This window comes from Plasmodium yoelii, assembly GCF_900002385.2.
Source record: "Plasmodium yoelii strain 17X genome assembly, chromosome: 2".
Lineage (NCBI taxonomy): Eukaryota > Apicomplexa > Aconoidasida > Haemosporida > Plasmodiidae > Plasmodium > Plasmodium yoelii.
In genome coordinates, this window is record NC_036174.2 from 845,488 (window position 1) to 870,040 (window position 24,553).

The window sequence follows — 24,553 nt, forward strand, 5'->3', positions numbered from 1 at the left end:
TGATTTTAGTAATACTACTATATTATTATTTTATATTAATTTAATTATTGAAAAACTTATAATATATTTAACTACAGACAGTTATTGTATATATGGTTAAAGTATTAGCGTCACATATTTGGCGCATCGTGTATAAAATAGCATGATCCTACTCAATTTACAAATATAAAATGAAATTTCATCACAATGGATAAGAAAGTGGTATATGCATTTTTGATATTGTATTACATATAAATATCATTAAACTTTATTTTAATCAAATGTTCAATAATATACATTTCTAATATTTGTTTTTAAATGTTTTCTTAGTGTGAAAAGTTTATGAGTATATGGGAGTTTTTCCCCGATAAATTGAAAGAAGGAAAATATGAATTTATAGATCAAAATTTCTTAGATGGTTATTGTGATAGTTATCGTTGTGATAATGATTTCGAAAAAATTAGTGCTGGATTATTTTATTTGCTTAATCAATTCTTTGGGCCTTCTGGTTTATTTAAGAATAATGCAAAAAATAAAAACGATATTTTTGATTACATTATGATATGGTTAAGTTATATGTTAAACCTAAAGGATAATAAATTAAACAACAGTCTAGAATTTTTTTATAATACAGATATAAAATATAATCAAAAGTATACAAATTCTATAGCGGGTTTTACGGAGTATAATAGTTATAAGGATCTTTTAGACGATAAAAAAATTGTGAATTTTGATATTAATAATATGTCTAAATTTTATGATGCATTTAAATCATTATGCACCATGTATCATGAATTTAATGGAGATAATAAAAAATGCAAGAAATATTTGGATGATGATAGTGATGATAATGAATTTTTTAAAAAATATAAAGAACTTAAAGATGATTCTAGTATTAGTGAAAACAGTTCATATAAACAAATATTGTCTACATTATCAACTGATTATGATAATTTTAAAAATTTATGTAAAGAAGCTAAATCTAGTAATATTTCATCTCCTTCAGAGGTAGCAACAGAGATTTCTGCACTATCATCTGGAAATACATCATCAAGTTCGTCGATAGGAAACAAATTATTTACAGTTTTATCGATATTTGGTGCAATAGCATTTCTTTTAGGAATTTCTTATAAGGTAAATAATAAGGAATTTAAAAACTATTTGCATTAAATATATGCAAACGTTAACAAATAAATCATACGCTTCTTAACATTTTATATTAGTATTCGTTATTTGGATTTCGGAAACGATTTCAAAAACAAAAATTAAGAGAAAAAGTAAAAAATATAAAGAAGAGAATAAATCATTAATATATGATTCGAAGAGAGTGACTATTTCAGGAATAGTAATAATGGTTGGTATACGATAAGAAAGTGTCTATTGAGAAGTAATTTTTATATAGTTTTATGTTGTGGGGGTTGAAGTTATGTATGTGGAACCCATATTCAGGGTTAGGGCCAAATATTACATCTTTATTTAATTTTTTATAATTTAAACACTAATTTAATATATGTATCATTCCGTATGTTTAATCAAAAGATGAAGTTAAAAAGTCAAAATATGCAACCAAAAGGGGAATAATCTAACATGAAAGGAATCAATACCAATTTTCCCATAAAGTATAATATATACAATTGTGTGTTTATGCCGATTTAATATGATTAAAATAAAATGTCTATATTGCATAATTAATATAGATATTGATTATATATGAATTTATATTATGCTTTATCACAATTGCCTATTATATAAGTCTTGATAACCCAGAGTTATGTTGAATTATACATATAATAATATGTTTCTTTATTTTATGAAAATTTTATTTAGTAAAACTTATGATTTGTATCATATTTATTTAGATTCAAATCATTTTATCCAACTGAACTATAATAATATATATTCATAAAATGTCGATCGAGAATCAACAATACAACATTATCTATAAAAGGCATTTTATGCATCTAACATTTTTAACAATCAATAAAAATATGCATATTAATAAAAAATTAAATTATAGATATATGCATACTATCCCTTAAAATAACAATTATGTATAGTATCATTTTATCCTAATGTTTTAAATTCAAATAATAGAGATATTAATATATACATTAATTTATTTACTATAAAGGTATACTATTAGATTAATAACTATTAATTTTGAACTTTATAGTTTTGAAGTATAAATAAATTATATTTTAAAATAGTTAAAAAATAAAATATAAGTATATTAATAAATTTTTTATCATATTTTGTTTTAATAATTATAAATAATATGATAAATAGAATAACGTTAATGTTATATACCTATACATATAAACTGGTAAAATATTATTCAATAACTAATATTGAAATATTGTTATATTGTGAAACCTTCATATAATTAAACATTAGTATTAATTTTATAGAGAAGGCAAATAATAATACATTATAAGGGTATTAATGTTATGTTTTTGTTAAAAGTTCAATTTTGAATATGTGGTTTTATATTCAAAAAAAATAGATAAATAAAGAAACTGTTAAAGACTCAATTATGTTAAATATCATTTTATTATTCCATATTAACGCATATTATATTGTCGTTGTTTTACCATAGAATTCATAAAATATAGAATTTTTAATAAATTATTTGAACGATATACATTAACTATAACAGTAGAATATATAAGATAAAATTATGTATAATATTTAGCGAAATATATATATTAAAGAGCTAATATATCTTATCTCTCTCCTATTAAAGTGCAATATAAGAACCTAATTAAACATAGTTTTATATTATACTTTAAAATATCATCAGTATGTATATATGTTTAATATTTACTAAGTATTATTTTAAAAACAATCTACATATAAAAACTTATTTAAGCTTATAAGTACGGGTTCAGTGTTAATTGGTGTTTTAAAAAATGGAAAGGATGACAAAATATATTATAAAATTTCCCAATAACGTATATTTCTAAAACGGAATGTGTAAAAATAAAAATAAAGTTATTGGAAATGTTAACTATAATTGGAATGGATATATATTAAATAAAAACAATATAAATTTAAGTATATGCAATTAAAAAAGGGAAAAATGAAATTTATTTTGAAAATACTATAATTTTAATAAAGCATGGTATATAGTATTAGAAACAAGTATATACGTATTTAATATATTTAAAAAAATAACTATTTGTATACTTTAAGGATTATAGTAATAATGGGTTTTTTAATTGTTTCGATTTTTTCAGTATATTAAAACAAAAGATATGGCGTTGTTTATTTTCCATATTAAAGCATGTGTATAAGAGATGTATTTTTAATTCGTTACATTGTTGCTTTAATTTTTATAATAATGCTCATATGAGTGTTATTAAGGATAACAATTTATGTAAAATTGTATCTATACACATATGGTAAAACATGTATTAAACATCCTCAAACCACGATAATTTATCTAACTACCGTAAAGTTATTATATTGTTCCATATTATCTTTAAATTAATATTAAAAATGATAATAACATGATCAATTACAGATAGTTTTATATTAATCTTCAATCATTTTGTCATTTATTAAGCGTAAAATATGATGTTACATAATCTACATATTATAAAAAAAATAAAGTTGCAATGGATAAAACCCTGGTATCTGCATTTTTTAATAAAATTTGCTTGTATTTGTTGATATTATATTGCCTATAAAATTCATCAACATATATTTTTATTATACTTTTTTAAACGTTTTTTTAGTGTGAAAAGTTTGATGAGTTAAAAAAAAGCTTACCCGATGAATTAAAAAACCATGCATTAGTCGATTTTAATAAAAATGAAAATATTAAGTATTACTGCTCTAATGGAGAATCAGGGAAAACAGACTGTGAGACAGATCTCGATCAAATTAAGGCTGGATGTTTATGGTTGTTTGAGCAATTGTTTTTGGAAAATAAAAAAAATATCAGTACAGTTGAATACATTATCATATGGTTAAGTTATAAACTAAATCAAAAGACGTATGACGAAATCAAGAATCTAAATGATTTTTATGAAGCGCACATAAAGAATAATACGCATTATATTAATTGTAAACAAGGTGGTGTAAATTGTAGTGATTCATTAAAAAAAAATATAGGTTATAAAAATTATAAGGAAATCATAAATGGAAGAAAGGGATTGTTGAATACTAATTTTGAGTATATGTCTAAATTTTATGATGCATTTAAACCATTATGTAACGTGTATACTGAACTTGGTGGAAGAAACACAATATCTGAGAAATCTTTAGAAAATGCTAAAAATTTTGTTGAAAAATATAAAGAACTTAATGAAGATTCTATAATTAGTGGAGACAGTTCATATAAACAAGTATTGTCTACATTATTAAATGATTATAATAATTTAACAATTTTTTGTGATAGTAATGGCATTGATTGTAACAAAATTCTATCCCTTATCCCGACAGAAACAGAAGAAAGTGATATGCTAAGTTCTGAAGAGATTTGTTATGTTACACCACCAAGTTTGTCGATAGTAAAAAAATTAATTCTAGCTTTATTAATATTCAGTGTAATATCAATCTTTTTTGGAATTTTTTTTAAGGTAAATAATAAGAAATTTAAAAATTATTTTCATTAAATATATGCAAACGTTAACAAAAAAATCGTACACTTCTTAACATTTTATATTAGTGTTCGTTATTTGTATTACGGAAAAGAGCTCAAAAACAATATTTAAGAGAAAAGCTAAAAAAATAAAGAAAATGGATCATTAATATATTATTCGAAGAGCATTGGTTATTCCAGGAATAGTAATAATGGTTGATATATTTTAAGAAATTGTCTATTTCGAAGTAATTTTTGCATAATTTTATATAGTTTTTATGTTGTGGGACCCATATTCGGGTTAGGGCTAAGTATTATATTGCATTTAATTTTTTATAACTTAAACACTAATTTAATATATGTATCATCCCGTATGTTTAATTTCTAGATCAAGTTAAAAATATGTACTCCCAAAGGAGCATTTCCATTAATATGAAAAGGGCTACATCACATTTTTTCATAAGTTATAATATATATAATTGAGTGTTAATATATATTTAATATGATTAAAGTAAAATAACTATATTACATATATTAATTCATATTATGCTATATCGTAATTATTTATTATATAAAGTTTGTTAATAATAATTATAATGAATTATGCATATCATAATATGTTTCTTTATTATATGAAAATTTTATTTAGTAAAACTTATTATTTGTGCCATATTTATTTTAATTTAAATCATGTTATCCAACTGAACTGTAATAATGGATAGTCATAAAATATAGATTCATAAATTATCGATCGAGAATCGACAGTACAACATTATCTATAAAATATGTTTTATACATCTAACATTTTTAGTAATACATAACAAATACACTATAGATATATTTATACTATCCTTTTAATTTTCGATTATGTATAGTATCATTTTATACTAATGTTTTAAATTCAAATTATAAAAATAGTTCTATATACATTAATTTATTTATTATAAAGGTATAATATTAGATTAATCACTATTGATTTTGAATTTTAAAGATTTGAGGTATAAATATATTATATTTAAAATAGTTAAAAAATAAAATATAAGTATATTAATAAAGTTTAATATTATAGATATGATGCGTTATTATTATATGCCTATACATATAATCTATAAATTACCAATAGTTAATATTGAAATACTGTTTTATTGTGGAAACTTCATATAATTAAATATTAATATTAATTTTATAGAAAAGACGCATAATAATACATTATAAAGGTATCATTTATGTATATTTGTTAAAAAATCAATTTGAGATATGTGGTTTTATATTCTAAATATCTGAATGAATAAAGAAAAGGTTAAAGATTCAATTCATGTTAAATTCCATTTTATTATTCCATATTAACTCGTATTATATTATCATTACTTTATCATCAAATTAATAAATTATAGAATTTTTAATAAATTATTTGATTGTATATACATTGATAATTATAACAATAAAATATATAAGATAAAAATGAAAAATGTAGAAAATTTAACGAATATTTATATAAATTTATATATTAAAAGAGAAAATATATCTTATCTCTCTCCTCTTAAATGCTAATATAACAACCTAATTAAACATAGGTTTCTATTATATTTTAAATTTGCATCATATTTATTTATGTATTAATATTTAATATTTTCTAAGTATGATTATAAAAACTATTTACATTCAAAGGCTTATTTAAGCTTATAAATACGGGTTCAGTGCTAATTGTTGTTTTAAAGAATGGAAAGAATGCGTAAAACATATTATAAAATTACTCAATAAGGTATATTTCAAATTGAAGTATATAGAAATAAAAATAAAGTTATTGGTCTCATTAAAATGGATTATGAATTAATTTATATTAAATAAAAATAATACAAAATTATGTAATTTGTATAAAGATGTAAGTAACACAACTTAATTTGAAAATGCTATAATTTTAATAAAACGGTGGTATATAGTATTAGAGAAATGTATATAATTATTTAATATATTTTAAAAATGACTATTTATATACTTTAATATTATAGTAATAATGGGTTTCTTAATTGTTTCGATTTGTTCAGTATATTAGTTTTGGGGCACCACTTATTAAAACAAAAATGGTGATGTTGCTTATTTTCTATATTAAATCATATGTATAAGATATATTTTTAATTCGTTACAAAGTTGCTTTAATTTTTATAATAATGTTCATATGAGTGTTATTAAGGACAACAATTTATGCATAGATTGTGTTATATATACATATGATAAAAAATGTATTGAGTACCCCCAAAATAAGGAAATTTATTTTACCATAAATATATTATATTGTTCCATATTATCTTTAAATTAATATTAAAAATGATAATAAAATGCTTAATCACAGATAATTTTATATTAAAATTCAATTATTTTGTCATTTATTAAGCGTAAAATATATAAAATCATATGATGTTACATAATTTACATATTATAAACAAAATGAAATTACAATGGATTATCAGCTGGTATATAATTTTTTTAATAAAATCTACCTTTCCTTATATTTTTCGATATTATATTACCTATAAAATTCATTAAACTTTATTTTATAATAGTTTCATTAACATATATTTTTATTATACTTTTTTAAATGTTTTCTTAGTGTGGAAGGTTTGATAAATTGAGAAACTATTTACCCGATGACTTAAGCAAACCTAAAAATGATGATATTCATAGTTTAGGGAGTATTAAAGATTATTGCTCTAATGTAGAATCAGAGGGAACAGGATGTAAGACTGATCTCGATAAAATAAATGGTGGATGTCTATGGTTGCTCGAGCAAAATATTATTAATAATATTGACAGTTTAAGTAAGGATCAATTTAAAATTATTATTATATACATTATGATATGGTTAAGTTATATGGTAAACCTAAAGAAAGATGATGAAATCACCAATCTAAACGATTTTTATACTAAATATATAGAAACTAATACGCATTATAATAATTGTAAAAAAAGAAAAAATAATTATTATGATGATTGTAGTAGTTCATTAAAAGATAAAATGGGATATAATAATTTTAAGGATTTCATAGAAAAAAACGAATATTTGAAGAATATTGGTATTAATATGTCTAATTTTTATGCTGCATTTAAATCATTATGTAATATGTACACTGAACTTGATGCAAACGAGACCAAATGTAAGAAATGTTTAGAAAATGCTAAAGAATTTGTTAAAAAATATGATGAACTTAACAAAAATCCTAATATTACTAAAGATAGTCCCTATTATCAAGTATTGTCTACATTATCAAATGATTATGATAATTTTAAAAATTACTGTACTGAAAATAAAGTTGATTGTAGCGATATTCCATCCATTTCACCGATAAATACAAAAGAAAATAGTGTACAACGTTCTGCACATAATCATGTACAGAATTCTGGAGTTACATCATCAAATTCGTCGGTAACAAACAAATTAGTTCCAGTTTTATCGATAATTATTATTGCAATACCAATATTCTTTGGAATTTTTTATAAGGTAAATAATAAGGAATTTATAAATTATTTTCGTGATTACTTATATGCGATTATCAAAAAATATATAATATGTTTACCATTTTTATATTAGTATTCGTTATTTGGATTTCGGAAACGATTTCAAAAACAAAAATTAAGAGAAAAGCTAAAAAAATAAAGAAGAAAACTGATCATTAATAAATTATTCTGAATATGACGATTGATTTATTTTAAGAAAGTGTCTATTGGGAGATTATTTTTGCATAATTTTTATATACTTCTTATGTGGTGGGTTGGAGTTAAGTATTATATTGTATTAATTTTTTACAATTTGAACACTAATTAAATATATATACCATCCCATATGTTTAATCACGAGATGAATTTTAAATATGCAACCAAAAAAGGGTCACATAACATTTTTTCATAAATTATAATATATATAATTTAGTGTTCATATCGATTTAATATGGTTAAAAAAATGTCTATATTGTATATATTAATTCATATTATGATATATCATAATTATTTATTATATAAGACTTGTTAACCCATAGCTATATTGAATTATGTATATCATAATACGAAACATATTTATTTATTTGATGAAACATTTTATTTAATAAACTTACTATTTGTATCATATTTGTTTTAATTTCATTTATATTACGCCAACTGAACTGTAATAATAGCATTATATGATGATTCATTTGGAACAATTGCCTACATTACAATATATATTCGGATTAACATATGTGTTTTTAACATTAATTAAACATATTACCAATGTATAATAGATAATCATAAAATATAGATTCATAAAATACCGATCTATATTCGATAATACAGCGTTATCTATAAAAGGCATTTTATGCATCTAACATTTTTAATAATCAATAAAAATATGCATATTAATAAAAAATTATATTATAGATATATGTATATTATCCTTTTAACTTTCGATTATATATAATATCATTTTCTTTATATTTATATTAAGGTTTTAAATTCAAATAATAGAGATAATTATATATACCTTAATTTATTTACTATAAAGGTATACTATTAGATTAATCAATATTCATTTTTAAAATTTATAGTTTTGAGGTATAAATAAATTGTATTTTAAAATAGTTAAAAAATAAAATATAAGTATATTAATAAAATTGAATGTTATAGTTTGTTCTAGCAATTATAAATAATATGATAGATAAAATGTCGTTATTATTATATGCCTATACATATAGTCTAATAAAATACTCTACCAATAACTGATATTGAAATATTGTTTATTGTGAAACCTTCATATAAGTAAATATTAATTTTATCGAAAAGACATAATAATACATTATAAAGGTATCAATGTTATTTATTTTGTTAAAAATTCAATTTGGTATTTGTAACTTCATGTTCTAAAAACAGGATAAATGGAGAAAAAGTTAAAGATTCAATTCATATTAAATATCTTTTTATTATTTCATATTAGGATGTATTATATTATCATTGTTTTACCATAGAATTAATTAAATATAGATTTTTTAATAAATTATTTAAATGTACATACATTAATAACTATAACATTATAATATATAAGATAAAAATGAATAATGCAAAAAATTTAACGAATATTTACATAAATTTATATATTAAAAGAGAAAATATATCTTATCTCTCTCCTCTTAAAGTGAAATATAATAACCTAATTAAACATAGTTTTATATTGTACTTTAAAATTTGCATCAATACTTATTTGTATGTTAATATTTACTAAGTATTATTTTAAAAACTATCTATCTTCAAAGGCTTATTTAAACATATAAATAGTTTAATAAATACGGGTTCAGTGCTAATTGTTGTTTTGAAGAATGAAAAATATGGCAAAATGTATTATAAAATTACCCAATAAAGAATATTTATAAATTGAAGTATATAGGAATAAAAATAAAGTTATTGAAAATGTTAAACATAATTGGAATGCATATATATTAAATAAAAATAATAATAAAATTATATATATGCAATTAAAAAATGGAACATTGCAACTTATTTTGTAAATGTTATCATTTTAGAAAAAACTATATATATATTATAAGAAACAATTATATAAGTATTTAACATATTTAAAAATACAACTATTTATATACTTTTAGGGGTTATAGTAATAATGGATTTCTTAATTGTTTCGATTTGTGCAGTAGATTACTTTTGGGGCACCATTTACTAAAACAAAAATGGTGATGTTGCTTATTTTCTATATTAAAGCATATGTATAAGATATATTTTTAATTCGTTACAAAGTTGCTTTAATTTTTATAATAATGTTCATATGATGATTATTAAGGATAACAATTTATGCAAAATTGTATTATATATACATATGATAAAAAATGTATTAAACAACCCCCAGAATAAGGCAATTTGCCTAACTCCATAAACATATATATTGTTCTATATTATATTTAAATTGATATTAAGAATAATAATAACATGTTTAGCCACAGAAAATTATATATTATGGTTCAATTATTTTGTCATTTATTAAGCGTAAAATATGTAAAATAATATGTTACATAATTTACATATTATAAACAAAATAAAATTACAATGGATTATCGCCTGGTAAATAATTTTTTTAATAAAATTTGCTTTTCCTTATATTTTTCGATGTTATATTACCTATAAAATTCATTAAATTTTATTTTATAAGAGTTTCATTAACATATATTTTTATTATATTTTTTAAATGTTTTCTTAGTGTGCAAGGTTTGATAAATTGAGAAGCTATTTACCCGATGAATTAAACATATCTACAAGTAATGATATTCATAGTTTAGGGAATGCTAAGAATTATTGCCCTAATAGAGATTCAGGGGAAACAGAATGTAAGACTGATCTCGATAAGATAAATGCTGGATGTTTATGGCTATTCGAGCAAAATATTGTTAATAGGATTAGTACTTTAAGTAAAGATCACTCTAAAGTGTTTATTGTATACGTCATGATATGGTTAGATCATATGTTAAACCTAAAGAAAAATGAAAAAATAAAAAACCTAAATGATTTTTATGAAGGACATATAAAGAATAATACGCATTATACTAAGTGTAATAAAAAAAATAATAATAATTATGAAGATTGTAGTAATAAATTAAATGATAAAACGGGATATAATAATTTTAAGGAGTTCATAGAAAAAAACGAGTATTTGATGAATATTGGTATTAATGATATGTCTAAATTTTATGATGCATTTAAGCCATTATGTAACATGTATACTGAACTTAATGCAAACGACGCATCAGATAAGAGATATTTAAAAAATGCTAAAGAATTTGTTAAAAAATATGATGAACTTAACAATCCTAATAATACTAAAGATAGCGCCTATTATCAAGTGTTGTCTACATTATCAAGTGATTATAATAATTTTAAAAAATATTGTGATGATAATAACGTTGATTGTAACGATATACCACTCCTTCCAGAGATAAAAACAACAAACAATCCTGTACAAGATTCTGGACAAAAAATTGAAGCTACATCATCAAGTTCGTCGATAACAAACAAATTAATTCCAGTTTTATCGATAATTGTTGCAATACCAATATTCTTGGGAATTTTTTATAAGGTAAATAATAAGGAATTAAAAAATTATTTTCATTAAATATATGCAAACATTAACAAAAAAACCATATGTTTATCAACCTTTTATATTAGTATTCGTTATTTGGATTTCGGAAACGAACCCAAAAACAACATTTAAGAAAAAAACTAAAAAAATAAAGAAAATAGATCATTAATATATGATTCGAAGAATAGTGACTATTTCAGAAGTAGTAATAATTATTGATATATGTTAAGAAATTGTCTATTTGAAAATAATTTTTTATCATAATTTTTGAAAATAATTATTGGGTATATAAGAATAATTAAATAGTATATCCAATAATATATAATGTTATATATGTATAGTTATAATATTTTTATACTGTTTTTGTATAATTTTTAAATAGATTTTATGTTGTGGGTCAGTATTATGTTTTTGGACCCATATTCGGATTAGGGTTAAGTGTTATATTGCATTTAATTTTTTATAATTCGATAACATTTATTAGTTTAAAGAATTGTTTTAAATATATATAGGAAATAAATTGTTAAAATATGTAAAGGATAAGTTAGCGTTTTTAATATTTATATTATGTCTAAATATGTAAGAAATAAAATGAGGATGAAGATGACTATGCAAAGGAATAAAGTAATACATTTTGATAAATTATATGATTTGGATTTCGTGTTAATATAACTTAATGGTAAATGTGTTTAACTATGTCTTTTTGTATTTTATTGTTAATTTGGAGTTATCGGTTTATGGGGGAATTTATCGAATATTGGAATCGATATAAAAAGATGATTTCAAAGCATCGATTTGGTCCTAGAAGAAAAGGTTGATTTAAATAATTACAGCATTTAATATGAGAAATTAAGGAGAGAGGGAATTGGAAGAAAATAATTATTATGATTTCCTCCCTCAGTGACAACTGAACAAAATGATAAATGAAGTAAGTGATATAGGAATGGATTTGAATGAAATAAAAGTATAAAATGGTATTTGGAGGAAATATATATAAGGGAAAGAAGTTACGTTAAAGGTATATTTATTTTACACACATTATTTTATGAATTATGTACAAGGTAAATAAAAAGAAATTTATGAAGTATACAATTTTTAAAATATTTCTTCACTATCAAATATTATATATTTTTACTATTTTTATTTTAGTATTTGCCATTTGGATGGAGAAAGGAATTGAAGAAAAAAAAACATGAAAGAGGTTATAAACTCAACTGATGGAAAAAAATAAAATGCAAATAATTATAAATTCATCTAATCAAATAAAAGAGACTAAAAAATCAATAAATTATGTTTGTGGAAAAATCTCCATTGTTAAATATGTACCAACTTATGCAGGTCGATCCTGTACCATTTATTAATTTATTATTTTTTAATTTTTTTTGTTTATAAAGAAATCACAATTCTTTATAATTATAAATTTAATTAATGTCTTATATTTTTTGTTAAATAACCAAAGCTCAGATGTTTATGATTCTGACTTTAAAATTCAATATAAACATTAAAAATAACAAATAAGTAAATTCGTTTATTATTATTATAGGTAAATAAACTCATAAGTATCATCAAAAAAAATATATATGTGTAATATTATAATATAAATATATGTATTTTAATAATCTATATAAAACGATGTTGTTTAATCAATTCATTTGACTTCCATTATAATATTTCTCTAAAATTATAAGAATAAAGTAATTAATAATATAATGAATGAATAAAAAAATATATTTTATAAAATAATTTATTATTGAAAAAATTCATAATAATATTTTTAAAAAATATAAACAGTGACCCTCTACGTCTCTATCATACATTGCAAAATATAATTGTTTTTTATGCATATTCAGTAAAAAAAATATAAAAGTGGATATTTCCTATAATTAAAAGTTGTGTTATTGAAATAAAAAATCAATGACATATAATAATGCATTATAAAGATATCAATTTTATATTATTGTTAAAGATCCAATTCGGAATATGTGGTTTTATATTATAAAAAACTGAATCAATGGAGAAAGTGTTAAAGGATCATTTAATGTTAAATTTCATTTTATTATTCCATATGAACGCATATTATATTATCATTATTTAATGAACCATCTTTAATAACAAACAACATTGTTTTATCACAGAATTAATAAAGTATATAATTTTTAATAAAATATTTGAATGTATATACATTGATAACTATAATAATAAAATATATAAGGTAAAAATGAACAATTCAGAACATTTAACAAATATTTATATAAATTTAAATATTAAAAGAGCAAATATATCTTATCTTTCTCTTCTTAAAGGGTAATATAACAACCCAATTAAACATATTTTTCTATTATACTTTAAAATTTGCATCAATATTTATTTATATGTTATATATTTAATATTTACTATGTATTATTTTAAAAACAATCTACATATAAAAACATATTTAAGCTTATAAATACGGGTTCAGCGCTAATTGTCGTTTTAACAGTGGAAAAATATGCAAAGTGTATTGTAAAATTACTCAATAAAGAATATTTCTAAATTGAAGTATATAGGAATAAAAATAAAGTTATAGAAATCATTAAAATGAATTTTAAATTTATCTACATTCATTAAAAACAATATAAATTTATATAATTTGCATAGAGATGTAAACAACATAACTTAATTTGAAAATACTATAATTTTAGAAAAAACTATATTATATATTATAAGAAACAAGTATATAAAAATTTAATTTATCTTATTAAATGACTATTTATATACTTTTAAGGATTATAGTAATAATATAATTTTATATTTTTTAAATTTATAAAGTATTTAAATTTTAGAATGGCAATCATTAAAACATAAGATATAAATATATTCCTTTTTGATGTTCAAACATACTTTAAATTCTTTATAAAGTATATTAATTTTTATAATAATGTTATACCAGTGTTACTAAGAATAGAATTTTTTGTATAAAATGCATCATATATACATATGGCAAAAGTGTACTAAGCACCTTCTATTTAAGGTAATTTAGCTAACTATTATAAACATAAATGTAACGTTTCTTTAGTAATAATATGATTTTGTTATTCAATATTAATTTAATTATTGAAAAACATATAATATATTTAACTATAGACGATTGTTATATATAGGATTAAAGTATTTGCGTCACATATTGGGGGCAGTGTATATAAAACAAGATGTTTTTACTCAATTTACAAACCAAAAATAAAATTCCATTATAATGGATAACCAAATAGTATATGCATTTTTTAATAATAATAATTCCCTTTACCTTTTTTGATATTGTATTATATATATCATTAAACTTTATTTTATAAGAGTTTAATTAAAATATATTTTTATTATACTTTTTTAAATGTTTTCTTAGTGTTTGAGGTTTGATAAATTGAGAAGCTATTTACCCGATGACTTAAACAATTCTACAAGTAAAGATATTCACGGTTTAGGAAATATTAAAAATTATTGTCCTATTGTAGGTTCAGAAAATAAATGTAAAACTGAGGCTGATAAAATAAATGCTGGATTTCTATGGTTGTTCGAGCAAAATATTATTAATAGGATTACTGGTTTTAAGGGTTCTAGTGATAAAAAGCATAAAGTGTTTATTATATACATTATGATATGGTTAAGTTATATGTTAAGTCTAAAGAAAGTCAATAACATCAACAACCTAAATGAATTTTATGAATTGCATATAAAGGATAATACGCATTATAATACTTGTAAAAAATATAAAAATAATAATTATAATGATTGTAGTAATTCATTAAAAGATAAAACAGGATATAATAATTTTAAGGAGTTCATAGAAGCAAACAAATGTTTGATGAATATTGGTATTGATGATGTGTCTAATTTGTATGCTGCATTAAAATCATTATGTAAAATGTATACTGAAGTTGATGCAAACGATAGAACAAGTAAAAATTATTTAGTAAAAGCTAATGAATTTGTTAAAAAATATGATGAACTTAACAAACATCCTAATATTACTAAATATAGTCCCTATTATCAAGTATTGTCTACATTATCAAATGATTATAATAATTTTAAAAATTATTGTAAGGAGAATCAATTTGATTGCGACGATATTCAATCCATTTCACCGATAAAAATAAAAGAAAATAGTATACAAGATTCTGGACAAAAATCTGAAGTTACATCATCAAGTTCGTCGATAACAAACAAATTAATTCCAGTTTTATCGATAATTGTTGCAATACCAATATTCTTGGGAATTTTTTATAAGGTAAATAATAAGGAATTTATAAATAATTTACGTGATTACTTATATGCGAATATCAAAAAATATATAATATTTTTACCATTTTTATATTAGTATTCGTTATTTGGATTTCGGAAACGATTTCAAAAACAAAAATTAAGAGAAAAGCTAAAAAAATAAAGAAGAAAACTGATCATTAATAAATTATTCTGAATATGACGATTGATTTATTTTAAGAAAGTGTCTATTAGAAATAAATAATTTTTGATCATAATATTTGGATTTATAAGAATAATAAAATAAAATAATAAATAATAAATAATATATAATGTTATATATGTATAGTTATAATATTTTTGCACTGTTTTTGTATATTTTTTAAACAATTTTTATGTTGTGGGTCAAGATTGTGTTTGTGGACCCCTTATTCGGGTTATGGTTAAGTGTTACATTGCATTTAATTTTTTATAATTTGATAACACTTATTAGTTTAACATGCTTCTTAAATAGTATATATAAATAAAAAATCGTTTAAATATATGGGATATTCCCTCAAATTTTAGCATATAGATGATGTCCATGTTTGTAAACAAAAAAGGGTGATAAGTATTAAAGGAATATGACAAATAAAAGATCTTCATAAGTTATAGCAGTTCTATTTTAGTATTCACAAAATTAATACATACATATACATCCTAATATTAAAAGAGATAAACAAATTATATACAAAGAAAAAGACATTCTCAAATCAAAAGATCATTTTATGATGGTAATTTAAAGCAAACATTATGCATGGAAACAAATCATTTTATTAACATAAATCTTCTAATATCACGGTGGTGAAAAATATATGGTTATTTATTAGGGAAAAAGTAATATAAAGGTTTTCGACAATGCATTTTTGTTAAATGGAATCATATTCATCAACCTAAGAAAAAAACATAAATGGATAAATATATAAAATGTTTAAATTTGTTGCAAATTATAAATATGTACATTTATTTAAAACCATATTTTTTTAACAATTGTTGAAATAAATTATTATATTATTAAAATATGTATACCGTTTACAGAGTTGATATAAGTGATATAAACACGGCCGTTTTTTTTTTCAACAATATATCCATTTAAGTTAACGAACATTTTTTGTAATCTTCCATTTCTAATATCATCTTCAGAATCAATGTCAGCTTTGAATGAATTTGGATTTTCTATAATTGTGTTTCGAAATAATTTCACATTTTTACGGTTGTGATCATTTATATTTGCTGAAGCCATGACAATTATAGTTTTGTTTTCTGATATCTACAAAATTAATAAAAATATATTGCATAAATTATTGTGAATAATATGAGAATTACGATTTATAACGAAATAGAGAGAACCTTTTGCTTACTTTAAAATTTGCAGCTAAAGCATAAAAATATTTCTGACGCCTCAAAAGCTGACTTTTGGAACGTTGTTGTATCATTACTAAATTTGGACTGTATACACGGACAATTTTTCCTAAAAACATATTATAAAATAGCATATATATAATTAAAATATGATGAGTTTGAAGATATGGGAAAGAATAAATAGTAACAATAATATGTTAATTTGGATAATTATTTATGTTTTGTATACTTTTAACCGAGCCTGCATACAAATAATCGCTACTATCGGGATCCCAAAACATGTTTACTAATTCATTATACTAATGGAAAGAAAGAGAAATATATTTATATAAATAATAATAATTTTTTAATTTCAATTTGGTTTATAACTTTTGATGTTGCTTGTTAATTGATACCTTATTCGGGTCATCAACTGTGTATTCACATTTTTTAATAAGTGTATGACCTTGATGTTTTTTTTTATAAAAATTAATATTGTAATCATGATAAAAATCATCAAATATATAGCCATCTTTACTTGTAGCATGATGGTCTAAATGGTTTAAAGCTTTATTCATATATATGTACGCTTATATAGTTTCTTTGGGATCGTTACGTAATAGGTGCTTGTTTTTTTCATATATTTCTTCTGAACTATCATTGATAAAAATGAACATATTTTTAATGTGTACAAAAATAAAGTTATTGTATTTATATTATAGCATTGTTGCAAAGACATACATTTAATATTTTCATAATGAAATATGTAATATATATATTGTTGTATTTTCTTACGTAAGATAACGTTTTGTTGATTTGGATTTTGCATATTTTTTTGATTTGGGTTTTGTATATTTTTTTGATTGGGGCATTGTATATTTTTCTGGAGCAAGCTCAGTTTCATGGGTTTTATTATCCACACATAGGGAGATGATTAAAAGAAAGAAAACAATTTGAATATAAAACTTATTCATTTTGGAACTTTACAAACAAAATATTAAAATATATATTAGTATTTTTTTAATTAAAAATTAACTCAAAACAGAACAAATATAATTAATACTGAAGAAAATAATATTCTCAAATAAAGTATAAAAAACAAATATTTATTTTAAAAAATACAAATTATTATTTAAGCAACAAATTTGGATATTTTTATCAGATTGATAAGTTTAATATATTTTTAATATAAATAACTCAACCACAAAACGACATCAATAATAGAATTTTTCATAAATAATGAATATCAAAAATAAATAACTTTAATTATATAATTGATATTTTTAAATATAGCATTATGAATACATATATTTTATATTTTTATGATTGATCAAACTCAATTTAAAATTTACAAAACAGTTCATTACGTATGGAAATACACATATACTTACATTAATAAATAAAATATCATAGTACTATAAATATTATATTAAATAATTTAATATGAGAAATGCAGTTAATTCTAATATTACTAATACTATTATAATAACAACGTTTTTTACCTTTTCATAATAGTAGTATGATAAAACTTATACTATGAGAATCAAGTATTTTGTGATTTTTTTATCACTTTTAATACAAATTTTACTAAACATTTTTCTAGCAAAATTATTAATTTTATAAAAATTATTTATTGGTAGTAATGTTGACACACATGTCATTTTATAAATGAATACATTGTAATTTTCTTTTTAATAATAAAACAAAGTATAAAGTTAAAAAGGATATAAATAAAATATGAAGTAAAATATGAAATAAAATATGAAATAAAATAATGAAACATAAAGTTGTAAAGTCAAGAAAAATATAATGTAATTAATTTGTTTTTTAATTATAATATTCTTAATGGGTGTGTGTTAATTTTTTATGTGTCAAGGTTATGTTTATGATTGATGTTTGATGGTTGATTATTTGTGGTTCTGGGATATTGTAATTACATTTTTTATAATTAATTTTTTTATAATTAAATATATTTATGATTGCGTATGTTTAATCTGGAGATGATGTGTAAATATACAACGAAAAAAGGGGTAGTGTGATTAATATGAAATAGGTGATTAATATGAAATAGGTGGTTATATGAAATAGGTGATAATATTTGTTTGATAAAGTATAATATATAGATTTAAAATAATATATTAGATATATAAATATTGGTTATATATGACAATTGTCTATTATATAAAACTTGTTAATGAGGGGGTATATTGAATTATGGAGATTATAATATACAATGGATTTGTTTGTTCGATGAAAAATTTTATTTAGTAAAAGTTATTTTGATTTAAATTATATTACGGGAATATATGTTGTAATAATAGGATTATATGTGAGGGTGGGTATGAATTATAAGATGATTCATTTGTAACAATTGTCTACAATATAATATACCTTCATATTAATATGTGTGTTTTTAAGATTAATTAAACAGATCACTAATATATAATAGGTAGTGATAAAATATCGACCGAAGTCCAACAACACAACGATATCTATAAAAGACGTTTTATGCATCTAACATTTTTAATAATAAAATAAAAATCGAACTATATATACAATATTTTTTAAGTTTTAATTGTAGCTACTATTCTTTCGTATTGATAGAAGTTGCATTATATACGTTAATTTATTTATCATAAGGTATACTAACATATTAATCACTATTAATTTTTAAACTTTATATTTTGAGGTATATATAAATTGGGAATATATTATAAATAGTAAATTGAAAAAATATAAGTATATATTAAAATTTATGTTATAGTTCTAATAATTATAAATAATATGATATATAGAATATCGCTATTGTTCTAATATAGTAAAATATTATACCAATTACTAATATTGAAAAATGTTAAATTTGGGAAACATATACAATTATATATTAATGCAAAGTACATGGAAAAAGTATGTAATAATTAATTTGAACTAATAATATTTTTATTAGGTTATTATATACATACAAATTCACAAATATATAATTTAAATATATTGTTATTGCGAAATAATATGTTCCAAAATATTTAATTTAAAACAACAAAATACGGAAATATTCTACATTGGTTTAAAGGATTTTTATTGAGTGCACTAATTGTTCCGTTGTACTATACAGTGATATACCATTAGTAACAACAATAATAATATTAGATTAATATATTATGTTCATTTGGTACACTATATGGATATAAATTCATTATATATTATTAAAGGTGTGATCAGATTAAATTGTATGTATACAATATAAAATGAAATATTATAACATTTATTTAAGTATGATTTAATGTGATAACATTAGACTACCAATACCAAGCAAAATAATATTAATAATTATATACTTTTACATTATAGAACTAAATATAGTTTATTATAAAATATAAAAGGAAACTATATATTTATAAAAGTAATAATTCTAAGTTATTTTTAATTTATACACGAATTAAAAACTTTAATGGTAGAAAATATAAGAAATAATTAAACTGTGTAGAATAGGTAAATCTTTATGGCTACATCCTTGTCTTAAAAAAACATAAATCCCTTATCTCTCCTATCTAAAAGGACAATATAATAACTCATAGTTTTCTATTATACTTAAATTTCATCAATACTTATTTATGTGTTATATATTTAACATTTCCTAAGTATTATTTTAAAAACGGCCTACATATAAAACTTATTTAAGCTTATGAATAGCATAATAAATATGGTTTCTGTGCTAATTGCCGTTTTAACAGTGGAAAAATATGGAAAACATTATAAAATTACTAAATAAAGAATACTTCTAAATTGGAATATGTAGGAATAAAAATAAAGTTATAGAACTGATTAAAATTAATTATGAATTTATATACATTCATTAAAAACAATATAAATTTATATAATTTGCATATAGATGTAAGTAAAATAACTTAATTTGAAAATACTATAATTTTAATAAAACAGTGGTTTATTGTATTAGAAATAAGTATGTAAATATTTAATATATTTAAAAAAATGACTATTTATATACTTTAAGGATTATAGTAATAATAGGATTTTGCATTTTTTATATTTATACGGTATTTAATTTTTTGAAGGACAATCATCAAAACATAAGATATAAATATATTCCTTTTCTATGTTCAAAAATACTTTAAATTCTTTATAGAAGGATATACATTTTTATAATAAAGTTATACCAGATGTTAGTAAGAATAGTATTTATTGTATAAAATGCATCATATATTTAATAAAAAGTTTATTAAGCATCCCTCTATTTAAGGTAGCTTAGCTAATTAGCATAAACACAAATAAAACCTTTTTTTAGTAATAATATTATTTTATTATTCTATATTAATTTAATTATTGAAAAGCTTATAATATATTTAACTACAAACAGTTATTATATATAGGGTTAGAGTATTTACCTCATATATTGGGGGGAGTGTATATAAAACAACATGTTTTACTCAACTTACAAATCTAAAATGAAATTTCATCACAATGAATAAAGAAGTGGTATATACATTTTTTTATATTTTATTACGTATAAATATCATTAAACTTTATTTTAATAATTTGCGTTTTTATTAATTGTTTTAACTGCTTTCTTAGTGTATAAGATTCAAGAATGTAAGTAAATGGTTATCTCATGAAGTGATTAAAGGAATTGATACAAATTTTGATGAACATTTTGATGAAAATTTGAAAAAATATTGTAATAAAGGATCATGTGAAGAAGGATCAGGTGATGAAGGATCATGTGATGAAGGATCATGTGATGGTCCTTTCGATAAAATTAGTGCTGGATGTTTATATTTGTTTGATGAGTTCTTTGGGGGGTATGAATCGTTTAATGATGTTGCAAAAAGAAAAATCAATATTGTTGATTACATTTTGATATGGTTAGGGTATATGTTAAACCTTATCATAGATAAAGACAATGGCAGTATAGAGACTTTTTATAATACATATATAAATAATTATGATAAAGATAATAAGTATAATAAGAGAATAACAGGTGTTACTGGTTATGAGACTTATAATGAACTTGTAGATATAAAAGAAGATTTGATGAGTATTGATATTAAAGATATGTCTAAATTTTATGATGCATTTATATTATTATGTGACATTTGTACTGGGGTTAATGAAGAAAATAAAAATTGCGATACATTTTCGGAACAAGCTGAAGAATTTGTTGAAAAATATGATGAACTTAATGAAGAGTATTATAATGGTATAAACAGCCCCTATAATCAATTATTATCTACATTATCAGATGATTATTATAATTTACAAAGTACATGTTATGATTTTCCATTACTTCCAACATATTCACGAAAATTTGTAATAAAAAGCACACTAATTCCAATTGCATTTATATTTGTTGCAGTATCAATTTTCTTGGGAATTGCATATAAGGTAAATAATAAGTCAATTAAGCAATATATTCAGCACTGATTAATTTGTGAATATAAATAAATTATACATTTTTTAAAATTTTTATATTAGTATTCGTTACTTGGATTTCGGAAACGATCTCAAAAGCAATGTTTAAGAGAAAGAATAAAAAATATAAAGAAGAAACTGATCATTAATAAATTATTCTGAATATGACGATTGATGTATTTTAAGAAACTGTCTATTTGGAAATATATAAGTTTTTATCATAATTTTTGCATAATGTTGATGTTGTGGAACCCACATTCGGGTCAGGGTTAAATATTATATTGTATTCATTTTTTATAATTTGAACACTAATTAAATATATGTATCATCCCGTATGTTTAATTTCGAGATGAAGTTAAAAATCTGTACTCCCAAAGGAGCATTACCATTAATATGAAAAAGGCTACATCACATTTGTTCATAAGTTATAATATATATAATTAAGTGTTAATATATATTTAATATGATTAAAGCAATATAACTATATTACATATATTAATTCATATTATGTTACATCATAATTGCCTATATAAAAGTTAATATGTTGTTATATTGAATTATTCATGACACAATATGTTTCTTTATTTGGTGAAATATTTTATTTAGTAAAACTTATTATTTGCATCATATTTATTTTAATTTAAATCGTATTTTTATAACCGAACAGTATAATAATTTTATTATCAGAGTATAATTATAATTCGATTCATATTAATGATTATATTTTTAATGTTAATTAAGTACACTAATAATGCATAATAGATAATCATAAAATATAGATTCATAAATATCGATCGAGAATCGACAATACAACATTATCTATAAAATATTATTATGCTTCTAAGATTTTTTTAATTTTTAATTGTAGTTACTATTATCTTCTTGTATTAATAGAAGTTGCTTCATACGCTTTAATTTATTTATCATAAGGTATAATAATAGATTAATCACTATTAATTTTTAAACTTTATATTTTGAGGTATAAATATATTATATTTTAAAATAGTTAAAAAATAAAATATAAGTATATAATAAATTTAATATTATAGATATGATGCATTATTATATGCCTATACATATAATCTAGTAAATTAGCAATAGTTAATATTAAAATATTGTTTTATTGTGAAACCTTCATATAATTAAATATTAATTTTATCGAAAAGACATAATAATACATTATATATGTGTTAATTATTCAATTTGGAATTTCTAGTTTTATATTCTAAAAGTATGGATTAATGAAGAAAGGGTTAAATACTTAATTAATATTAAATATCATTTTATTATTCAATATTAATGCATATTATATTATTATTGTTTTTTGTAGAATTAATAAAATATAGAATTTTTAATAAATTATTTGAATGTATATACATTTATAACTAAACAAATAAACTATATAAGATAAAATGAATTATGTAGAACATTTAATGAATATTTATCTAAATTTATATATTAAAATAGCAATATATCTTATCTCTCTCCTCTTAAAGGTAATATAACAACCTAATTACGCATAGTTTTCTATTATAATTTAAAATATCATCAGTAGGTATATATGTTTAATATTTACTAAATATTATTTTAAAAACTTATTTAAGCTTATACATATCATAATAAGTATGGATCCAGTGCTAATTGTTGTTTTAAAGAATGGAAAATATGGCAAAATATATTATAAAATTGCCCAATAAGGTATATTGAAATAAAAATAAAGTTATTGACCACATCTAAATGAATTTTGAATTTATCTACATTCATTAAAAACAATATAAATTTATATAATTGCATAGAAAAGAAACAATGCAACTTAATTTGAAAATACTATAATTTTAATAAAA

General features: G+C 20.7%; 7 protein-coding genes across 7 annotated transcripts; 6 read left to right on the forward strand and 1 right to left on the reverse strand.

Annotated features, from left to right (window-relative positions):
* Positions 1-186: 186 nt before the first annotated feature.
* PY17X_0219501 (uncharacterized protein) lies at positions 187-1,289 on the forward strand (the record flags this gene model as incomplete). Its single annotated transcript, XM_725056.2, has 3 exons — positions 187-201; positions 310-1,113; positions 1,203-1,289. The coding sequence occupies 3 exons, from the start codon at positions 187-189 to the stop codon at positions 1,287-1,289; spliced, it is 906 nt and encodes a 301-aa protein (XP_730149.2).
* A 2,307-nt stretch (positions 1,290-3,596) lies between these two features.
* PY17X_0219601 (PIR protein) lies at positions 3,597-4,717 on the forward strand (the record flags this gene model as incomplete). Its single annotated transcript, XM_034637630.1, has 3 exons — positions 3,597-3,611; positions 3,717-4,562; positions 4,652-4,717. 3 exons carry the CDS (start codon positions 3,597-3,599, stop codon positions 4,715-4,717), a joined length of 927 nt encoding a protein of 308 aa, XP_034493352.1.
* Positions 4,718-7,020: 2,303 nt separating this feature from the next.
* Positions 7,021-8,216, forward strand: PY17X_0219701 (PIR protein; the record flags this gene model as incomplete). The annotated part of the gene is made up of 3 exons (XM_022957155.1): positions 7,021-7,035; positions 7,173-8,060; positions 8,151-8,216. The coding sequence occupies 3 exons, from the start codon at positions 7,021-7,023 to the stop codon at positions 8,214-8,216; spliced, it is 969 nt and encodes a 322-aa protein (XP_022811068.1).
* A 2,426-nt stretch (positions 8,217-10,642) lies between these two features.
* On the forward strand, positions 10,643-11,821 carry PY17X_0219801 (PIR protein; the record flags this gene model as incomplete). Its single annotated transcript, XM_022957158.2, has 3 exons — positions 10,643-10,657; positions 10,794-11,666; positions 11,756-11,821. The coding sequence occupies 3 exons, from the start codon at positions 10,643-10,645 to the stop codon at positions 11,819-11,821; spliced, it is 954 nt and encodes a 317-aa protein (XP_022811069.2).
* Positions 11,822-14,901: 3,080 nt separating this feature from the next.
* Positions 14,902-16,086, forward strand: PY17X_0219901 (PIR protein; the record flags this gene model as incomplete). Its single annotated transcript, XM_022957098.1, has 3 exons — positions 14,902-14,916; positions 15,049-15,930; positions 16,021-16,086. 3 exons carry the CDS (start codon positions 14,902-14,904, stop codon positions 16,084-16,086), a joined length of 963 nt encoding a protein of 320 aa, XP_022811059.1.
* Positions 16,087-16,810: 724 nt separating this feature from the next.
* Positions 16,811-18,256, reverse strand: PY17X_0220001 (fam-a protein; the record flags this gene model as incomplete). Its single annotated transcript, XM_034637632.1, has 7 exons — positions 16,811-16,834; positions 16,978-17,211; positions 17,303-17,412; positions 17,533-17,602; positions 17,699-17,748; positions 17,899-17,936; positions 18,078-18,256. 7 exons carry the CDS (start codon positions 18,254-18,256, stop codon positions 16,811-16,813), a joined length of 705 nt encoding a protein of 234 aa, XP_034493353.1.
* A 3,505-nt stretch (positions 18,257-21,761) lies between these two features.
* On the forward strand, positions 21,762-22,871 carry PY17X_0220101 (PIR protein; the record flags this gene model as incomplete). Its single annotated transcript, XM_022955044.2, has 3 exons — positions 21,762-21,776; positions 21,873-22,682; positions 22,773-22,871. The coding sequence occupies 3 exons, from the start codon at positions 21,762-21,764 to the stop codon at positions 22,869-22,871; spliced, it is 924 nt and encodes a 307-aa protein (XP_022810716.2).
* Between the last annotated feature and the right edge of the window lie 1,682 nt (positions 22,872-24,553).